General features: G+C 35.8%; 2 protein-coding genes across 3 annotated transcripts in view; one reads left to right on the forward strand and one right to left on the reverse strand.

Moving 5' to 3' along the window:
* Positions 1–110: 110 nt before the first annotated feature.
* LOC127865026 (ankyrin repeat domain-containing protein 16-like) lies at positions 111–14,710 on the reverse strand. Its single transcript, XM_052404895.1, has 7 exons — positions 14,286–14,710; positions 13,148–13,270; positions 10,612–10,709; positions 7,648–7,799; positions 5,375–5,536; positions 3,342–3,420; positions 111–1,763 (listed from the first exon to the last, which is right to left on the reverse strand). The coding sequence occupies exons 1-7, from the start codon at positions 14,600–14,602 to the stop codon at positions 1,606–1,608; spliced, it is 1,089 nt and encodes a 362-aa protein (XP_052260855.1). The 5' UTR covers positions 14,603–14,710; the 3' UTR covers positions 111–1,605.
* Positions 14,711–14,814: 104 nt separating this feature from the next.
* The window catches only part of LOC127877309 (E3 ubiquitin-protein ligase MIB2-like), a 37,190-nt gene continuing 29,987 nt past the window's right edge, over positions 14,815–22,017 (forward strand). For both annotated transcript variants that reach the window (XM_052423029.1, XM_052423034.1), the window contains exons 1-6: positions 14,815–14,919; positions 16,054–16,291; positions 16,711–16,876; positions 17,075–17,181; positions 18,580–18,774; positions 19,958–20,085. In XM_052423029.1, the coding sequence (XP_052278989.1) occupies positions 14,896–14,919; positions 16,054–16,291; positions 16,711–16,876; positions 17,075–17,181; positions 18,580–18,774; positions 19,958–20,085 (858 nt within the window). In that variant the 5' untranslated portion in view covers positions 14,815–14,895. The remainder of the gene's footprint in view (positions 14,920–16,053; positions 16,292–16,710; positions 16,877–17,074; positions 17,182–18,579; positions 18,775–19,957; positions 20,086–22,017) is intronic.

A 22,017-nucleotide genomic window follows, 5' to 3' on the forward strand; every position in this document is an offset into this window, starting at 1 on the left:
TTATGTCTCTCTTTTCACACAAGTTTGATTTATGATGTTTCTTTTGAAAAAAATAAATATTTCTGTGTCACTAGTTTTTGATAAATGAATTGAAAACATTTTACAATCAATTGAATTCAACATTTAATCAATACATAGTACAACAAGAAACCGTCGGAGATGGGTGATGCTCCCTAAAGTGTTTGTTGTCACAACATTGCACTATATATTCAGATCAAAAGAAACGTCTTGAGGGGCATAACTTTGGACAAAATAATACGATGGATGGTTTAGCAACTTAAAAATTTCAAAGGGCCGTAACTCTGTGAAAAATCATCTGACCAGAATTGGCTGATAATAAGCACATCTCCTCTTGGTAGTGAAGCTTCCCATAAATTTTAATTGAATTCCAGTCATTAGTTGCTGAGAAATAGCCTGGACAAGAATTGCACTATATGTACAGTAAATGGAAAATTTCAAAGGGCCATAACTCTGTGAAAAATCATCCGACGAGAACCAGCTGATAATATGCACATCTACTCTTGGTAGTGAAGCTTCCCATTAAGTTTCATTGAATTCCAGTCATTAGTTGCTGAGAAATAGCCCGGACAAAAATTGCACTATATGTACAGTTAATGGAAAATTTCAAAGGGCCATAACTCTGTGAAAAATCATCCGACCAGAACAGGCTGATAATATGCACATCTCCTCTTGGTAGTGAAGCTTCCCATAAAGTTTCATTGAATTCCGGTCATTAGTTGCTGAGAAATAGCCCGGACAAAAATTGTGCACGGACGGACGGACGCACACACACACGCATGGACAGACAAAGCGGCAACTATATGCTCCCCCCCCCCCAATTTTTTGGGGGAGCATAACAAATGTTTAAACCATAAACTGATCATTTGAGCACTACAGAATTATTTACAAAACTATATCCTTTTCAAACCCTGTCTAAGTACTTTCTTGATATATATACTTTTTTTTTTTTTTCTTGATACAACCTTATGTGAATCATTTCATTTTTGGTCACATGTTATTGGTATAATACTCACAGGGTCCTATCATTCTCCTATCTGATTGCTCTTTGTACATAAGACTATTCAAGACCCTTGTTTCCTTAAAACAGAACTGCTTAACATAACTGTATACATTTCCAAGACCACTGCAGACACAAGTCAATTCTAAGCTTTCCAGGATAAGCCCTTTGCATGCTGGGAAATTTGTTGTCTGCAAAAATGTTGTCTGCTGAATTTCTAAAATTAGCATTTTCTTCGATTTTTTTTCAAAGAATACTTACAGAATAGCAAACAGTTTGGATCCTGATGAGACACCACGTTCTGTGGCGTCTCATCTGGATCCAAACTGTTTGCAAAGGCCTTTAAAATTCGGTTCCCGCACTGAAAGGGTTAGTTGCTCACTTCTCCTAAAAGGCCAGCTAGCTAAGTTGTTAGAGCATTGGACCACTAATCCAATAACAGGGATTTGATCCCAGCCTGGTCACATGACTTGTATATTGATTGGTCCTAAAATCCTTTCTAAGGTCATTCATTCCAACCTTTGATGTAAGTCATAATACACCTAGGGAACACAAAGCTGTTAACACAGAATTGAAAGACGCCTGCCTCAAGTCTTCTCCAAGTGTTCAAATATCTGAGTCACTTCCGGTTTCAGGGCCAACTGCTTGGGTGTCGAACCAGTCTGGTCTTCCATGATGCTCGCACCATGCTTCAGTAACACTCTGACACAGTCTGCTTTTTGAGCTCCAGCAGCTATGTGTAGCGCTAAGAGACAAAGATTATATAGACATTTCAATAACCAATTAAGAAGTATAGATTTCTGCGCATTTCTTTTGTCAAAAAAGGCATGGAGGATATGGCGCCAACCTAGCGCTCAGAACGTTAGGGGTTTGATACGCACTCTTGGAGCGTTCTTAACATTTTGGGATAAGACACCAAGTACTTATTCAATGACCCCTAGGCCCAAAAATGCGATCCCACCCAAGGTCAGGATAAAAGCTTCCTATGAACAATATAACAGCACAACACCTCCATCCAAACTCAAGTTGAAGAGTGGAGACTCTATTTTTACTTTTAAGAACCACAAACTTGACCCTACCAGTGGCACATGCAATTCCTTGCTAGAACAGCCTTTAAGCTACATACATTCACTCTTTAAGCAAAATATCTCCATCCTTTCGTACGTAATTAAACACAAACTTTTGCATTACCTTAAAGCAATAATGACCTTGACCTAGAAACAAATGGCCCACAAAAGCAACCCCATGCAAGGTCAACATGTCATCTAGCGAAAGGAGATATTGCAAAATTACGCTAACATGAATTTCATTAACAAAAAGCCAGGGGTATAATTCTTTAAATATCAGGTCAGAGTTATGAGCCTTGGTGAATGACTGCCAATGATGGTCCTCAAGACATCTAAGCTGTTTTTTGAGATATGTACTTGTTAAATGCAAACACTAACATAAATTTCATCTTGCATGCAAACTTAAACTGGACTTTTGTGAAAACAAAAGACAACAAAAACCTGAAAAAAGCTGGTCATAGTTAATGGCCTTATTCATTGAATGTTCATAAAGACCCTATACACACATGTTTTATTCAAATATCTGTATTAGACTAGGATAAAGAATTGTTGCATACAAAAGTTCACGTGAAATTTTTAAGTACAAGGGGCATTATGCTGCTCAATTATAGGTCAGTGTCATGAAATCTCAAAAAGTGACCTCACACATTTGTGAAGTTTCCATTGAATACCGTAGTAGTACAGTAATACGTAGATGTTTCGCGCTTATGTTAACCAGAGCTTTTTGCCTAAGGCGTCGCACACATTTGGGCAAGAAGTAGAGCTCAGATTATTCAGTGAATACTTGATAGAAATTTATGCTCACCCCTAACCCTAAATCTTGGATCTGCCTATGCAAGTATCATTGGCTCATTTCAAATGTTAAATTAACATACAATTACAAAGTGAGAGTACATTTTGTAAAAGGACATTATTAAAAGGTAATTGGATCATGTTTTCTTAAAATGAATTAAACTATGTAACGCAGACAAGACAGGTTTATCTTTTTAAATTGTTGATGAAAATGACAGAACAGTAAGGTTACACAACAAAAAAGATTAACTTTTTAATATAAACAAAAAGGAAAATTTCATTTTTGATCTTGTCACAGTTTTGAAGAATAAATGCTGACGCTGTATGTATGTTATTGTAGTTATCATGTTAAAGAATATTTTCAGCAGAAACAAATATTGGTATTTTGTATAGTTGTGTTGCTATAACTGTTTAATTGCGACTATTTTTAATGACCCAAATGTTTACAAATTAATTTGACCCACCTGTGCGACCTTTACTGTCTTGAGCATCAATGTTGACTTTCTTCTGTAGAAGGTAACTGATCACGTTAACATGGCCTTCCTGGAAAATAAAATCAAAGCGCTGAAGGCACTGAAGTTTTTCGCTATTGCATAATCTTAGACGCAACTCAGTTTTCAAAATTATGTTATAGCTTTTTATATCGCAAGTTTGAAATGAACACAACCCATTCAAATTTATAAAAAGTTTGTCTTAAGGCACAGGTCGAGATGTGTGTGCACTGTTTATCCTCATATTAATGTTAAACAGATAACTTAGACAAAATAACAACAATATGTCTCTTTTTTCACAATTGGTTGCTGCACTGGCAACTATCTTTAAAATTCTGTTTCCTTGCTAAAGAATAACAAGCCTATAATCATGTACATGTTGTGTTATGTGTATCTAATACTTTATTTTCTTAAAATTATTGTGCAACAATTTTGCCCACATGACAGACTTAATGCAGCATTAAGCCCTGTTTTCCCTGAAAGCAGCCAATATGTACAGATTTCAATGATTAACTGGCAAATGTCACAAGCTGTTATAAACACTAGACTGGCCAATATCGTTGAACAAGCTCTTAAACCTATTGTTTACATAAAGGCTGTCTACTGAAGTGTACCAGTGGTTAAGTATAAACAGGCAGTGGTTATCGTTCCTAGCCTAGTGACTTGCAGTTGTCGTTCCTAGCGTAGTCTAAAGCAGACTGACTTGGAAAACTGCCTCTCTAAATTAGTTGTTAGCTAACGCTCACAACTAAAAACAAGGTTTACATGTGTTACAGAGAATACAAAGTAATTGAACTAACATGATATAAAAGTCACTGTACATGGTTTTCTTGCAGATATTCAACCTTATTTTGGGTTTAATTTAGAAATGGGAACAAATATCCAAATATTGAAAAATCAGCTTCCAAACAAAATATATATGCAAAGTTGCATACTTGCTTTAGGCGGATGACTTTCGTGTATCAGTAATTGTTTAAAGAAAAGCTGCTGCCATCAATTAACCCTTTAAGCGCTGGAACCGAATTTTGAAGGTCTTTGCAAACAGTTTGGATCCAGATGAGACACCACAGAACGTGGCATCTCATCAGGATCCAAACTGTTTGCTATTGTGATAGTATTCTTTGAAAAAAAATCAAAGAAAATGTTAATTTTAGACATTCAGCAGACAACATTTTAGCAGGAGACTAATTTCCCAGCATGTAAAGGGTTAACCAGATGATAATTGGCATACTGAGTACAGGAGGAAATCAGGAGAGGAACAGTGACTTTATTGGTTTTATCATGCAGTTTACTTTAGTGTTAATACACCATGTTAAATGTATTGCCTACCATAATTGATGTTTGATTCACTGTCCAGCAACTCTCTAGTATGAGACATAAGAGACAACCCGTCTGGCTTTACCTTAAAATGGCCAATAATTTTTAATGCTTTATCCATATTTTAAATCCATGATTATTTATCAAAATTTAAGTACTAAAATATAAACCTACCCAGATTGATTTTTTTTTATATAACAACTGGTACCAGAATGTAACAAGAGCTGTGTTTGTGAAACACAATGCCCCCTACTGCGCTTTGAAGCCATATATTTGACCTTTGACCTTGAAGGATAACCTTGACCTTTCACCACTCAAACTGTGCAGCTCCATGAGATACACAAGCATGCCAGATATCAAGTTGCTATCTTTAATATTGCAAAATTTGACCTTTGACCTTGACCGATGACCTTGACCTTTCACCACTCAAAATGTGCAGCTCCATGAGATACACATGCCTGCCAAATATCAAGATGCTATCTTCAATATTGCAAAATTTATGAACAACCTCATAGTTTTGGGACAGACAGACACACACATACAATGACAGACAGACAGACAGGCAGGCCAAAAACAATATACCCTTTGATCATTTGATCTGTGGGCATAAAAACAACAACAAAATAATTGTCACTGTGATAGAGTTGTTTGAACAGAACCTATACTTCAATTGTAACCCAGTCACTTACCTTGGCTGCTATGTGAAGGCACATAGCCCCACTGGGGCTGATGTGGATCCCTTGATCCGCCCTATGGGTCTCAACCAGGCACACCAGGGAGTTGAGACTTCCCGTCTGACAGGCCACATGCACACACTGCCTGCCCAGGTTGTCAACTTTGAAGACGTCGGCCTGGAACAGAAATGTCCACAATGTGTGAAGAATACCCTTCGTGTTTTGAGTTTCAAATTCATTTCAGGAGAAATGATCATTTAACAATTCGTCATGTGTTACCTTTAAGTATCTGTGTTTGTATAAACTTATTTTGGTCTAGTACAGTTTATGCAACTCGTGTCAATTAAAACAGGAAACCATGCAAGTTAAAGATCTTTAAAGTACCTGGTAAATAAAAAAAAAAAATGGACTCAATATTTCTACCAAGCCCTTCAGCATCTAGCAACCATTGTAACTCTATTCTGTTAGACATGTGACTTGCTGTTTTAACAATCATTTACACGCATGTTCAAGTTCCAATTGGAGATTTAATATAACCACAGATCTATGTTCTTCCAGACTTCCCTCAAATCTCAATGTTTATCTCACTGTTTAAAAAAAGCTCAAAAGCTAAACTAAAAAACATACTGGTATCAAATTCTTCAGAATTTTCAAGGTTGAATATAAATTTATTATGGCAATTACCAATGAATTGAAACAAATCTTTGCAAAATCCTTCTGTTAATAATTCTTCATCTTCCGTATAAATACATCCCATGCAATTAGTTTCTTCTTAAAAAATACCCTTAAACGTAAACATTAAAAACAAACAGTAACATAAAGCCAAGCAGAAAATATCTGTGTTTTAGCTAACCTGACCCTAAAAAGTGAAAAACAACATCAATTCACTTAACACTGCATTAAAAAAATGATGTGTTCACCCTTTGAACCTTGTCAATATTGATTCATAGGCTGATATGAATAAGCCTTAGTCCAAATTAGGTCCAAAAAGAAGGCCAATGTCAAGGTCAAATTGAGGTGTGATGAAGGGGAGGTAAGTGTGATGAAGGGGAGGTAAGTGTGATGAAGGGGTTTCAATAGTTAGCAAAGAAAACATACATGCAAGCAGCTAGGCTCTGTAGAAAGCATTATTCATATCATATAAAAACTGTCATTTTGATTGAAAAAAATGGACCTTCTGAGTAAGTATAAGTGTAAAAGTAGATAACTGTCAATATTGAAATGAGGTAAGGGTCATGTGGGTGTGTTAACCCTGTGCAAAGTCAACATCCATGCAACTATCAAAGCTTTATAGACAGCATATTTTTTATATTTTACGAAAAAGAGTTCTAAACAACAACCTCTCCCTGTAGTTGTTAGCACACAATGTTTTTTTATATCCTCAGGAAATACTGATGCGAAGAAGCAAATAGGGATTGGCCTGTCCAGTAGCTGTTGTTTGTTCGCTCTTTCTTTCTTCCATTTGTCCGTCCGTATCAGATTCAATTAAAGTGCCATATTTCAGATCACATCAATAATGTGGCCTCCATAGCTTTGATAATTGCATAGATGCTATCTATGTTAACAGTCTCTACATATCCACAATACCTGACCTCATTATGACCTAGACATTGACTAATTCAGAAGGTTTAAATTTTTGGTTGACTTAAAATGGTACGTTTTGTCAAACTGCAATCTTGCTTCCTATAAATCTGTTATACCTGAATTGATGATGTCTTTGAATACCATCAACACAAGACCATCACCTCTGATTATTTTAACCTGACACCTACTTTTGGACTAACACTTATTCAGAAGGTCAAAATTAAAATCTAAGAGACCATGCAGTTAACATAAATACTGGGTACATTGTACTCAAATGGTTTGATACTTCCATTCAACACTCAGCACACTCACATCACCTGACCTCATGTTGATATTGACCTCATTGTGGACTTAGACTTTATATTCAAATGGACAGATGTATCGAAACTGACAAGGCTTCCAGTAAGGCATCAGCATTTCTTTAACACAGAATCATGTTTAAAACTTTTACCCAACATAATCATTGTATCGGTCTAACCCTTTCCCTCTAGAAGCAAATTAAAAATAGCATTGGCTAATAGCAGAAAACCAGAACAGTTTGCAAGTAACTTGCAGTCTGTTCAGGTTTTATGTTGTTTGCTTCTTATCAGTATCTTAGGTATAGAAATGAAACACGTGTTCCTAGTAAGAAAGGTCTGTAATTTAATTTGATTTTCTTAGGGACTGCAAACAGGTTGAAATGCTCTTATTTAAGCATAACTTACACAATGCATGTGTATCAGAAGCTCCATGCAACCAATGCTGTCCTCCCTGACGGCATCCATGAGAGGGGTGGAGCCACAGCTGTCCTGGGTGTCAGTCACGTAGTGACACGCCTCTAAAAGGTATCTGACCACGCCCACATGACCATGAAGAGCTACAGGAAGAATGAAAGAAGCATCAAAATAAAATAGTTTTGAGGTATTGGTCAGAAAAAACAACAAGAGCTGTCAGAGGACAGCGCGCTTGACTATTCGAGTGCTTGACAGTATAACGTAAGCCATCATGGGGAAATTGTCATTTATTAGACGATCTTTCAAAAATAAAAAAAGCAAAAAAAAATTGGGAGCGGGGGTAGGGGGGGGGGGGTTAGAGGGGGGTACGATGTGGGATGTGGTTATTAATTAGATGATGTTTAAAAAAAAAAATGGGGGGGGGGGTTAGGGGGGGAAGGGATTCTGGGTAAGGGCGTGCGGTATTGTTTGGGTGGAATCCATTGTGGTATTCAGGTAAGTGTTGTTTTGGCAAAGTAAAAATAAAATGTGATCATAAATAAATAAGTTATGACAATTTAAGGAAAATGTTCAATTATCTAAAAGTAAAAGGGGCAATAATTATGTCAAAATGCGTGATACAGTGGTCTGCTCTTGTTTATAGGTTGGGGTCATGTTGGTTAACAAGTATGCAAAATATAAAAGCAATATGTCAAAGGATACTAGTATAGGAAATATTTGGGGTAGTACGCAAAGTTTAACATAGATTTATCAATAATATGCATATTCTAAGTATTAAAGGGGCAATAATTCTGTCAAAATGCTTGATACAGTTGTATGCTTTTGTTTATAGGTTGGGGTCATGATGGTAAACAAGTATGCAAAATATGAAAGCAATATGTCAAGGGACATTGAAAATATTTGGTGTAGTACCCAAACTTTAACATTTGCTGCATATTCTAAGTGGAAAAGGGGCCATAATTATGACAAAATGCTTGATAGAGTTGTCTGCTCTTGTTTATAGGTTGGGGTCATGTTGGTAAACAAGTATGCAAAATATGAAAGCAATATGTCAAGGGACAATGAAAATAATTGGGGAAGTACGAAAACTTTAACATTTGCACGCTAACGGAACGGAAACGCCGACGCCGGGGTGAGTAGGAAAGCTCCACTATATATATTTCATATATAATAGTCGAGCTAAAAACAAGAGTGCAAAAGGGCCGAGGTCGCAGGCCTAAACTGCTTTGATTAGCTGTTGCGATGTTTCGAGAACTATTTTATAACTCGGCAAAGATATCATTAGAAACAAGATATGTGTTTGTCAGAAACACTATGTCCCCTACTGCGCCGCTTTGGAGCTATATATTTGACTTTGACCTTGAACCATGACCTTGACCTTTTACCACTCAAAATGTGCAGCTCCATGAGATACACATGCATGCCAAATATCAAGTTGCTATCTTCAATATTTGCGAAAGTTATGGCAAAATGTTAAAATTGGAGCAAACAAACCAACCAACCAACAGACAGGGCAAAAACAATATGTCCCCAACTATAGTGGTGGGGGACATAAAAATATTCCAATAAAAATTTCATATTGATTGGGCACAAAATTTGGCATCTGGATTGTGCATGTATTTTACTTTATTTTGACCCAGTGATCTAGTTTTTGATGCCATTTGACCCAATATCGAGGAAATTCAGCCTAGATAACATTGGGACAATGATATATATAATTCTGCCCAACATTCATGAAGATTTGGAAATAAATATGGCCCCTAGGGAGTTCACAAACATTTTCTTAAATTTGACCGAGTTATCTTATTTTTGGCCCACCTTGATCCAGTTTCGAATTTGTTTGAGATATTACTTCAACAAATGCTCTTCACTTGTTTCATGAAAATCAGAAAATAAAAAGGGCCTCTAGAGAAGGGCCTGTGGAGTGTTCACAAGCTTTTTCTTTAATTTGACCTTGTGACTAAGATTTTGATCCTTGTAACCGAATTTCAACCTCGTTAAGATATAATCAAGATTTATACCAAGTTTCATGAAGATTTGGCAACCTTCTAAGGTATTCACAAGCTCTTTCTTTATTTCAACCTTAAGTTATTACCTAGTCTTGAACGTACATGACCCGCTTTTGAGCTTAGGTGAGATATTGTGTCAAATATTCTTAGACGGTTTGTAAATAAATGAGACCTCATTAGTGTTCCAAATGTTTATCATACCCATATAGGAAAAAATATCCCCCCTGGGGGCCATGCTTTTCTTATGAAGTGGAAGTATCTTCAAAAATCAGCCGAGATACCATTTGGACATATGTTCAAAGAAAATTTCACAAAAATTGAGTTAACAAATTGTGACTTCGTGAGTGTTAACTCTCAGCAGGCTTTTTCTTTAAGTTGACCCAGTGAAATAGTTTTTAACCCAACATGACCCAGTTGTAAAATCATTTGAGATATAATTGGGTCACCTGTTCTGATCAAGTTTTGTTGAGTCAACAAACAAATTGTAATCACAAAGACTTGAATTGATAACAGTTTTTATTTTCACCATTTTGGGGAATGGGTCTTGGTCTGTTTAGATTGGGAAATATTGAGTCCTTTGGACTAAAATTGGGAAATTAATATTGTTGAGTTTATGCTTACTAATACCTTAAAATTGATCATAAAAGGGTTTTCAAAATTACATTTTTTGAAGTTCAACTCATAGAATTGGATTTGGAGATCAATGATATTTTTAGATTTATTAAAAAAATATATTTTTTGTAAACCTTCCATTGGGATTTTGTAGGTCACATTTGGGGAAAATATATACTTTTTCCATTGGGGAATGCATCCTCCTACTGGACCATAATTTGAAAGAAATAAAACAACAACACTGGTTGAGAATGTATAAATTATACGAAACATGGTGGTGTATGGTTGAGGTTATAAAATCTTGTAAAATGTAATCAATATTAGTAAGAGATACCTGCCGTGTGCAGTGGAGACCTGCCATTGAGACTGACTGTGTCCCACAAAGTAGAATCACAGTCAAGAAGATAGGCAATAATGTCCAGATTGCCCTCCCTGAAAACCATGAGCACACTTTCATTTGTGAGGTTCAAACTTCTTGCAATAAATACGACCTCTAGAGTGTTCAAAAGGTTTTGCTACAGCCATATAGGAAAAAATTTCTCATCCACATGGCCTTTTCAATGGACCGGAACAATGACCTTAAATATATACAATTTAAATTTCAGTTCTGAAAAAAAGAATCATATCAAACATGCATTAATTATGATTATTATACAACCAGGGTTTTTATTGGCCCGATTTTATAGCCGAAATTCGGCTATGTTCCCAATCCCAAAAAGTATACTTTTTTCCCAAAATGTGGCAAAAAATTCCCAATTGCCAAAAAAACAAAAAAAAAATTTTTTTTTTTTTTTTTTTTTTTTTTAGAAAGAAGTCTTATGTGTATTTTATCTCAATTTTAATTCAATTACATCTAACAAAGTATTATATGATTTTTTCTTTTAATTTGAATGATTATAAAGAGTTAAATCAAATTTAGTATTTCCCTAATCAGTGGACATTTCGTGTGGAAAAAAAGGCTGATGAATTTATTTTCCCAATTTCATGAAAATGCCGATAAAATTCCCAATTCCAAAGCCATGGGCTATCTTCCCAAAAAGTGGAAAAAAAACCCTGATACAACAGTTACTGTACGATGCAATGGTTAAAAAAACTCTTTACATGTAATATACAGTAAAAGTTGTACACAAACAAGTTTTGCAATTTTAACCCTAGTGCCAGAATATGCCCACTGGCAAGATCACAGCATGTTGTTTTTTTACAATGGCTTTTATGATTTATTTTCTTCTATCCTTCTTTAACAAGAAACTGTCGGAGACGGGTGACGCTCCCCAAAGGTTTTTTTGGTCACAATATTGCACTACCGTAATTACTCTATGTTTTCGGACACTTAAAAATAATAATTTTTTTTCGTGTCTGAAAACTTAGATACGGAAAATATTCACATAATACAGGTGTCCAAAAACTTAGAGTCGAAAATTGAAGTGTCCGAAATAGCGTCAATTGTATCAACGACTACGGGTAATAGCACGCGCTTGTAAAATGCCATGCCGTATAGTATAAATTACAGTTATATGTGTTTGCACTGCATTTTAAATAATTTTAAATGCTTAATTTATTTGACAGATCGTTACTACAAGGTTGTACTTTGACCATTGAGTTTAAAGATGAGCATGTGATGTACCGATACTCGCTAGTATGAACCTGTAATTAACGCAAAAAAGCAAACAATGAATTCTTTGTTTGTTCATTTCCGATAGTTGTTGTCTTACACCTTCCATTGTTCGTAAAACTTGCAATAGGGAGCATAACACTTTGAAGCGTTTAGTATTTGTCAAGTATTTTACTGAGAAGGGGAAGTACCATTGCGGTAGATAATAGCACAGTTCTGCTGTGACGTCACTAATTGCTAAGCTGACCGATACATAGGTCACGTGGTTTAACCACAGACAAAGGATTCACTCATGTGGATTCACTCACGTTAATTGGCACTACCACTGGTAATTGTCATAACGCTTATGCTATCGGGCGAAACCATTGATTCATACCGGTTTACAAGGTTATTTACCCTATAACGCAAATGTAATGGTCCGTTGCCCTCAGGCATGCACCTGTCATGTTTTATGATGCTAATCTGGTTGTAAAACCCCATGATCGAAGTGTCATTAATTATCGAAAACAGGACCGAAATTTTGTAAAATAGCGCTGTAAAATATACTGTCTGAAAACTTAGAGACATTAATTATGGACGAAAACTTGTGTGTCCGAAAATTAAGAGTCACGAAAAATAATTATTTTTGCTAAAAAACGGGGTGTCCGAAAACTTAGAGTGTCCGAAAACATAGAGTCATTACGGTATATATTCAGATAAAAGGAAACGTCTAGTAGTTGGGGGGACAAGAATTGCACTATATGTACAGTTAATGGAAAATTTCAAAAGGCCATAACTCTGTGAAAAATCATTTGTCCAGAACCGGCTGATAATATGCACATCTCCTCTTGGTAGTAAAGCTTTCCATAAAGTTTAATTGAATTCCGGTCATTAATTGCTGAGAAATAGCCCGGACAAAAATTGTGCACGGACGGACACACGCACGGACAGACAAAGCGGCAATTATATGCTCCCCCCCAAAAAATAGCCCGGACGAAAATTGTGCACGGACGGAAAGACACACGCACGGACAGACGAAGCGGTGACTATATGCTCCCCCAAAAACAATTATGGGGAGCATAAAAACTTATATACTTGTCACAATTGAAAACCTGGTTGATTAGTACATACTTCTTTTTATGTAAGGAATGACTTTGTGAACACTTAAAAACAAGAATATCTTTCATTGGATAATGAATTCATGTAGATTTTTATCTTGGACAAAATCCTTAATTGATAAACAGTTGATTCACAAATATTTAATTAAGTACAGGTATACCTGACCGCGACATGGAAACAGTTCCAGCCATCTTTGTTCTTGAGTTTTAAGTTGGCTCCATGATTCACCAATTCCTGGACAACATAAAGGTCAACCTTGGAACAAGCTAGCATTAAAGGAGTCCTAAAAAAGAAATAAAATTTATAGACAATCACAATTAAGAAAATCATAAATCCACTGTCCACAAATACTTTAAAGTGATTCTTATGATCGCATTTGTGGCCAATAAAAGACCCAATACTTAATAAAAACAATATAATTATGTCCTAAAAAACCCAAATGAATGTTTCAATGTTTTTATTCTTATTTTAGAAATTAAACAAGAGCTGTCAGAAGACAGCGCGCTCGACTATTTGAGTGCTTGACAGTATAACATAAGCCATCAGCGATTTTTTCCTTCAATATAAATTACCGGAAAACGACACTTTCCAAATTAGAAAAAAAAACTATCTCCCAAGTGCTGTCAAAAATATCCCAATGGATGGTTTCTTAACAATAAAAATCTGTAACAAAAGTGTGATGGATGGAAGGAAGTAAGGACATAAGTAAGGAGGAGATAAGGAAGGAAGTAAGGAAGGACAAACTGGTAACTATATGCTCCAACAAAATTTTTAGGGTAGCATGAAAAACCTTCAATTGGGATTTTTTTTGTCCCATTTGGGGAAAATATATACATTTTTCCATTGGGTCGTGGGGCAGGATACCAGCCCTGATTTTGAAAAAAACAACAACACTGCAGACCCATTAACTTATTCCCAGTTTATTTTGCCACTTCACACTGAACGTGAAAAATCATGAGCTTTAAAAGGGATTAAACCAAGGTCTCCTGAGTGGAAGTCAGACACTAACCATATAGTTAAAGAGCTAGCCAAACTGCAATTCTGTTGGCAGTGACTTATTTCACTAAACCAAGAATCAATTGATACTCAGGTACCAAGATATTTTCTCTTGCAGATTTATTAAACAGGTCACACAGGTGTGTTTTTAAACAAAAGCCAAAGATCCTTTATGAAATATGGGGAGAATAGAAGGACCGCAAAATACCAAGTTAGAGTATTTTACCAAAACAGTATGATATTGCACCTTAAATGTTTAGATATACCCAAAAACATTCTACAAAGATGTTAATTAAACACACCAATCAGCCCTTTTCAATGGGTCAACCACCACTCCCGCAGACAAAAGGTACGTTACACAGGCATTCTGTCCGGCGTGCGCTGCTTCGTGCAGAGGTCTTTTGCCATCAAAGTTGGTTATTTCCAGGCTGAAGCCTTCCACTGCAAAATGTTGTAACAATCTCACGTGACCGTTTCTTGATGCATAATGTACGACTGTGTCACCTGATTTCGGATGAAAGTAATCTATGATTTTCCTTTTGCATACATCATTCTTTAGCTGATGTTGAAAATACTCTATATCCCCGGCTTGAGAGGCTCGTGCAATGTCTGCATCCATAAGTTATTGTCACACCGTTTCATACTTATGTTGATTTATCAAGATGAAAGAAATTTACAATCGATTATATCTATTCAACTTGTTAATTAACTGTCAAAACATATGCATTTATTAAGGTGACACCAGATGAATATTTAATAAAATACATAATACAACTTTATATGTTATCTTATTGTGATAAATTTTACAGCACTTGCTCTTTACAGAACGTGCAACTGGTAAAACCCGAAACCAGTGTGTTGATTCAAGCGACCGGTGTCTTGGTAATAACTTCCTCATTCAATGTTGCTGTGATGGCCACTGGTAAAAGTGGGAGGGTAACTATTAACAATACAGTTGTTACTATAAATACTAATCCAATACGTTGTAATGCAATACATAGTTTTAAAATGATACCATTCATTTTCATGCATACCATTTTAGCTTTATCTCCGAGTAAACATGGGCAAAATATTAGGAAAATGCATATCCATACACATGTATAAAATACTAGGAAAGTGAAAGTGACACACATTGAAACAAAAACTGGAAAAAAATATTTAAATAAATTGATTTGGTATAGTCTTATAAACAACAATAAAGAATAACAACTTGCAAACAAATACACTTTTTTCACACTTATATGACTTTGAACCATATACCACTACAAGAAATAATCAATTAAAATTCAATTAAACTGCTAATTTATAGTATTTGAAGTCTGATTGCTGTATATTCAGTCAATTAAGAGATATATATTGACTTTTTATGTCCCTGGTAGGGTGGCATCAAAGACCTATAGAATACGTATTCTATAGGTCTTTGGGTGGCATATAGCATTTGAACTCTCTGCCCGTCCGTCCATACGTCAGTCCATCCGAAAACTTTAACATTGACCATAACTTTTGCTATATTGAAGATAGCAACTTGATATTTGGCATGCATGTGTATCTCATGGAGCTGCAAATTTTGAGTGGTGAAAGGTCAAGGTCATCCTTCAAGGTCAAAAGTCTTAAAATACAATCCAAGGGAAGTAATAAGCTTTAAAAGGGAGATAATTTCAAAACCTGCCAAATAATATATTGAGTTTTTGTTTTAAAACCGCGCAATAGGGGGCATTGTGTTTCTGACAAACACATCTCTTGTTATCAATAATATGGATTATTTTATTAGCAGAAAAGATAAACATTAAACTTAAAATAATGTTTATAACAAATTATAAGATATTCCTTTTTTAATTATAGACAAGGGAACACTACTTTTTTTATGGGTTAACTTTACCTTACGAAACATTTTTTGATTTTTTTTTTTTATGTGGCTTTAATAGTCCTTATTACAAACCCATTGGTAATACATAACATGTAACCTTCAAAGAAGTGTAACTACTACAAATAAATGTAAAAGGTGTCCAAAAAAGGGATAAAAATCCAACCAAGCAGCAAACAATATAATGTTCCCTTCTATGTATCTAGCCTGCGGATCCACAATGGCCAGACTGGATGAAACCAGGAGTTCGGGTCATCAGGGGTCCGGACTTCAGGGCAACTGTCAAGAATCATGACGAAACAAATCTAGGGATACTAAGCTATGTCCCTAAAACTGTAACCAATAATAGGGTGCATGTTGTGTGGGACACTGGCCAAGAACGCAACTACAACTCTGGGTTTACCGGCCAATATGACCTTCGAGCATATGATTTACAACAAGTTGGTAAGAACTTAATTTTATCCCTTCATGAGGAATTAATTGTTTAAATAAATCCCAATTTGCATACACTATAGGTTGAAAGCTTTGCAAATATGTTTCATGGCTTTTGAACAGTTGATAAACAAAAGTCGCATATATAGCCTCTTGAACTTGGTGCCAGTTAACCACTGGCTCATCAAATTTAAAGGCACGTCTTTTTTGGAAAAAGCAATTTTGACCATAGCATCATTATTTAATTTTTATTAAATCTGAATCTTTTCTCCGTATGACTTCTTTATGAAGAGACACTTATATTCTTAAATTAAGTATATACATTTTGAATAACAATGAATAAAGATATAAAGTTATAGACATCAACATATGTACAGAGCTTTTTCCTCCAAAACCTAGTCGTCACAAATTGAACATGCATTCTTTTGCAGGTATCTCCCATAAAAAGAAGTGCTCCGGGTGTAACAGTTCTCCAATCCGAGGGATGTTGTTCACATGCAGAGACTGCAAGGAGGATTTGTGTACCGTTTGTTACCACGGCGATAAACACAATCTAGATCACACATTCTATAGGCTGGATTCAGCATCAAGCGATATGTAAGTTGTTTTTTTTCTGGTAGACTGGTCAACTTAATGCACATTATACAAGTGTGTACAATTAAAAACTAATGCACAGTAAGATTATTTTATGATAATTGTTTAAAGAATTGAAAATCTGTTTAGGCGGAAATCCCTGTCATACTATTTTTTGATTGTGTGGGTTGCTGTTTAAACACTTATAATGTTTGTTTAAAGAGTTCCTCTCCCACCTCGTAAAAACTCACAGTTTCTTCGCTTGATGGGCGTCACAGAGAAGACAGAAGTCATAAGAGGACCCCACTGGAATTATACTGGCGCAGATGGTAGGTATTCCTGTAAAAGGCTTCTCTTTTTTATATGAGTCCTGTTCTGGGAAAGCTGGGCTTAATGCATGTTTGTAAAGTGTCATCTCATATTAGCCTGTGCAGTCCATACAAGCTTATCAGAGACAATTAATGAATCTTGATTTATCAATAAACTTCATCAAAACAAAAAATCCCAGAAGAGCGGAAAGTTTTTTCCCTAATTAGCCTGTGCAGGCTGAGCGAACTTAACCCTTCGCATGCTGGGAAATTTGTCATCTGCTAAAATGTCGTCTGCAGAATTTCTAAAATTAGCATTTTCTTCGATTTTTTTCAAAGAATACTATCAGAATAGCAAACAGTTTGGATCCTGATGAGACGCCTCGTTCTGTGGCGTCTCATCTGGATCCAAACTGTTTGCAAAGGCCTTTAAAATTCAGCTCCAGCGCTTTAAGGGTTAATTGGGTAGAAACTTAAGACACGGCTCATATGAATAATTAATTATATGCTACTCATTATAAAGGGTGTTTTATTTGATTCACCATTGATGTCTATTTTTTTATGAGCCCTTCATATGCACACCCTTGTCTGTCGAAGTACAGCTAACTTTTCAACTTAGCAATCTATTTTATGCATAATTTAACTAAAAGTGATAAGGCAGACATGTATTTGACTTGTATTAGCACAGCGTAACGGAGACATTCTGTAGTAGTGACTTGTAATTTTTTAATGAAAGTCAAGTCAGACTTTTATTAATTGAAGTCAAACTTTTTATAATAAATCGGAATTTCCATACCTGATAAACATTACACGTTGCTATTTGATTTCCCCAGCTCCCAACTTCTGCAGATGCCTGGAGCCATATAGGCACACATTTCCATGTCTTCTTTTCCATCCATCCGTTCGGCAATCTTGAGTCCGTACTTTGTAAACCCAAAATGATATGTTTCGTCTAACGCCAATATTTCTTCTTATAAAGCTCTGACACTTGCATGGATGTTGCCTTTTAATCCAACCAATAGACTCAAATCACTTGACCTCATTCTGACCTTGACATTGGCTTACTATTGGACTTTGACTTATTCAAATTGGCTGATGAATCAATACTGACAAGGTTTCCTCTGTAGGCATATGAATTTATTGAATGCAGCATATGCCTTTTTCCCCAAACACTCCTCATTAAATAATGAACAGTTCTCATTTACACATTAAATGCTCATTAAGCCTTAATCTGGGAAAATGGGGCTTAATGCAAGTGCGTAAAGTGCTGTCACATATTAGCCTGTGCAGTCCACACAGGCTTATCAGAGATGACATTTTCCACTTTTGTTTAAAGGAAGTCTCTTATAGAAAAAAATCCAGTTTAAGTGGAAAGTGTATTAATACAAGTTTTCAAAGAAAATGCTGCATTTAATTCAGGGGAGACAGGCCGAGGCATCATCAAGGCGTTTGTTGATGAGAAGGACGGGAAATACCGTGCGTGGGTGCGGGTAAAGTGGGATGTGGGCAAAGAGATGAAGGAGTACAGGTTTGGAGCGGAGGGATACGTCGACGTCATCGCGTCCAAGGTTGTTCCTATTGGAAAAGTCTATTCAGACCATTTGCCTTTCTTAGGTGAGTGGATTATGGAGGGGCTTGGTAGATTGTTGTTCTTATGTAAGTGGTGTTTGTCATCATCTTCTCTGGAAGTTTCCATGCAGAGCAATTACCTTTTGTTGATTTGAGAATTCTTGTATTTTATAGATATCACCATTCCACGCTAAAAAATCTGACCTCGGATATTTGTGATAAAATTTGAATAATTCCGGTATTTTTTCTGATTTTTTTTTATCATTGTATTCTACAAAAAACAACAACACAACCCAACAATATGTACAACTTTGAGATAAAAGTTAAAAGGAAACTAGGAATATGGACTGGTCTAGTTGAACTTGCTTTATATGCTGGTGAGGTAACAAACTCCAAGTGCAAGTCTTAGAATCAGTCCTATGCATCTTGTTTCATGACGTAAGCAACACAACAGCAGGGCCTGCTCAACCATTCACCAAATTAGCAAATGTCGTCAATGTCACCAATGCCACCAATGCAGGGAACCAAACAATCTTTGCCTGTTCCGAAAGTCAGCACAACGAGTGTCTGTTTCAACAATCACGAACATTTATTTTAAAAAATCACAAAGCTCTCTTCACTTTTAATTAAGTTTATCCATGTTTTAATATTGCATGTTAATTATTTTTTTTATTGTATTGAGAATTTTTAAACATTGCGAATGTCATGATAATAAAAATGAAAGGTATTTTCCAATGTTTGATTAGAAGAGAAGCGTTAAAATCTGTTGAGGTCCGGTAAATTTTAAAAGATTTTGGACCTCATGTCCTGTAACTTGTTTTTTCTTCCCATGGGTTGATATCATCTTATAAAAGGTTATTTCTAATACTACAGTGTATGCACACCACCTGCCTATGATTTAAAACTTGTAATTCATATTTTTACTTAATTTGTGTGTGTGAATTTTTACAAAGGATGTTTTAAATTTACAAAAGATTTTCATGGTTTGTGTTGACCTGGTCAGGCAACATACAGAAAGTAAAAAGCATTACGTTTTTAGCGCACCTGCCTGTTTATTCCTGTAGATCCTACCCATATAATTTTATTTGAAGTAGTTAAGAAATGTTTAGCAGTCAGTGCAGTTTTAGACTCATTTGTTGATAGAAAAGGAGTAGAAAATGTTTGAATGCCAATAATTTAACAATTAAATACCAGTACAAGCACTCAGCAGCTCTATCTTCCTATTCAGGTATTACGAAACTTAAAGTAGGGGACAAGGTCACGGTGAACTTGACCTTGGAGGAGCTCAATGCCATACAGGCCCAAGCCAACAAAGATGGGAAGGTACCTGGGGGCTGGGACACAAAAGCCACACAGGTATCAAGGAACATTTGTTTATGTCATCAGAAGGTTTAAATTGTGAATTCAAACTTACTTTTATGTAATAATTTCCAGGATGTAGCAATCAAGCACAATATAATGACTTCTTTTTGTTTATTTTTATGAAGTCTTATGATTTTTGCACAGAAAGGAAGCCCATAGTATTTTTTTAATATATGCTATTATAGAATATATATAAAAAAAATAATACTATGGGCTTCCCTCCTGTGGATTTTTGATGTTTATTGGATTTATCCTCCATTTTTGTTATGTTGTGGTGCCAGTTTTCTTTGCCTGCATGTAGCTACACTAAACAATTGGTCTCTATCTGCCCCCCAAAAAGTTAGATGTATAAGGTTATTTACTTGTTAATCTGTGCATGAATACATCATTTGCCCCAGATTTCATTTCCACTTGACGCTACATGGATACCAAAGTGTATAATTGAAAAAAACATTAATGCAGAAAGTTAATTACATAACAGTACTTCAGTCATAAGTGGCTGTTCTAAAAATCTTTGAAAGCATTTTGAAGTGTGTATACATTAAGCTTTAACAATTTGTATGCCCCCTTCGAAGAATAGGGGGTATATTGTTTTGCACATGTCGGTCCGTCCACCAGATGGTTTCCGGATGATAACTCAAGAACGCTTAGGCCTAGGATCATGAAACTTCATAGGTGCATTGATAATGACTGGCAGATGACCCCTATTGATTTTCAGGTCACTAGGTCAAAGGTCAAGGTCACAGTGACTCAAAATTGTAAAATGGTTTCCGGATGATAATTCAAGAATGCTTAGGCTTAGGATCATGAAACTTCACTTCATAGGTTCATTGATCATGAATGGCAGATGACCCCTATTGATTTTCAGGTCACTAGGTCAAAGGTCAAGGTCACAGTGACTCGAAATAGTAAAATGGTGTCCGGATGATAACTCAAGAATGCTTAGGCCTAGGATCATGAAACTTCATAGGTACATTGATCATGACTGGCAGATGACCCCTATAGATTTTCAGGACACTAGGTCAAAGGTCAAGGTCACAGTGACTCGAAACAGTAAAATGGTTTCCGGATGATAACTCAAGTATGCATACGCCTAGGATCATGAAACTTCAAAGGATCATTGATCATGACTGGCAGATGACCCCTATTGATTTTCAGGTCACTAGGTCAAAGGTCAAGGTCACAGTGACATGAAACATTAAAATGGTTTCCAGATGATAACTCAAGAATGCTTACGCCTAGGATCATGAAATTTCATAGGTACATTGATCATGACTGGCAGATGACCCCTATAATTTTCAGGTCACTAGGTCAAAGGTCAATGTAAGAGTGACTTGAAACAGTAAAATGCTTTCCTGATGAGAACTCAAGAATAATTAGGCCAAGGATCATGAAACTTCATAGATACATTGATCATGACTGGCAGATGACCCCTATTGATTTTCAGGTCACTAGGTAAAAGGTCAATGTCACAGTGACAAAAAATGTATTCACACAATGGCTGCAATTACAACTGACAGCCCATATGGGGGGCATGCATGTTTTACAAACAGCCTTGTTTTTATAATTTTTTTAGAAAATTGCAAAGTTTTCTTTATTTTGCATTCACATGTTATAGAGAGTGTTCCTTTACTCACATATTCCAAAGTACACATATATTTACCCAAATACAAAAGCTTTTCTGGGTGAATGCTTTTGGACTTCATTAAAAACTATATTATAATAAAAGCTGCATAAATCATAAAAAAGAGTTATTTGTATTTTCCTTTCCTGTGTAGATGTTTATAAAAAAGACAAGTTTCAAGTAAATCCTTTCCCTTTAACTTTTGGCAATGTTGTATTTCAGCTGTACATGCTTTTAAAAATTGATATATGAGGCTTGTTTTGGGAAAATGGGGTTTAATGCATGTTCTTAAAGTGTCATCC

The sequence above is a fragment of the Dreissena polymorpha genome, chromosome 1, assembly GCF_020536995.1.
Source record: "Dreissena polymorpha isolate Duluth1 chromosome 1, UMN_Dpol_1.0, whole genome shotgun sequence".
Lineage (NCBI taxonomy): Eukaryota > Metazoa > Mollusca > Bivalvia > Myida > Dreissenidae > Dreissena > Dreissena polymorpha.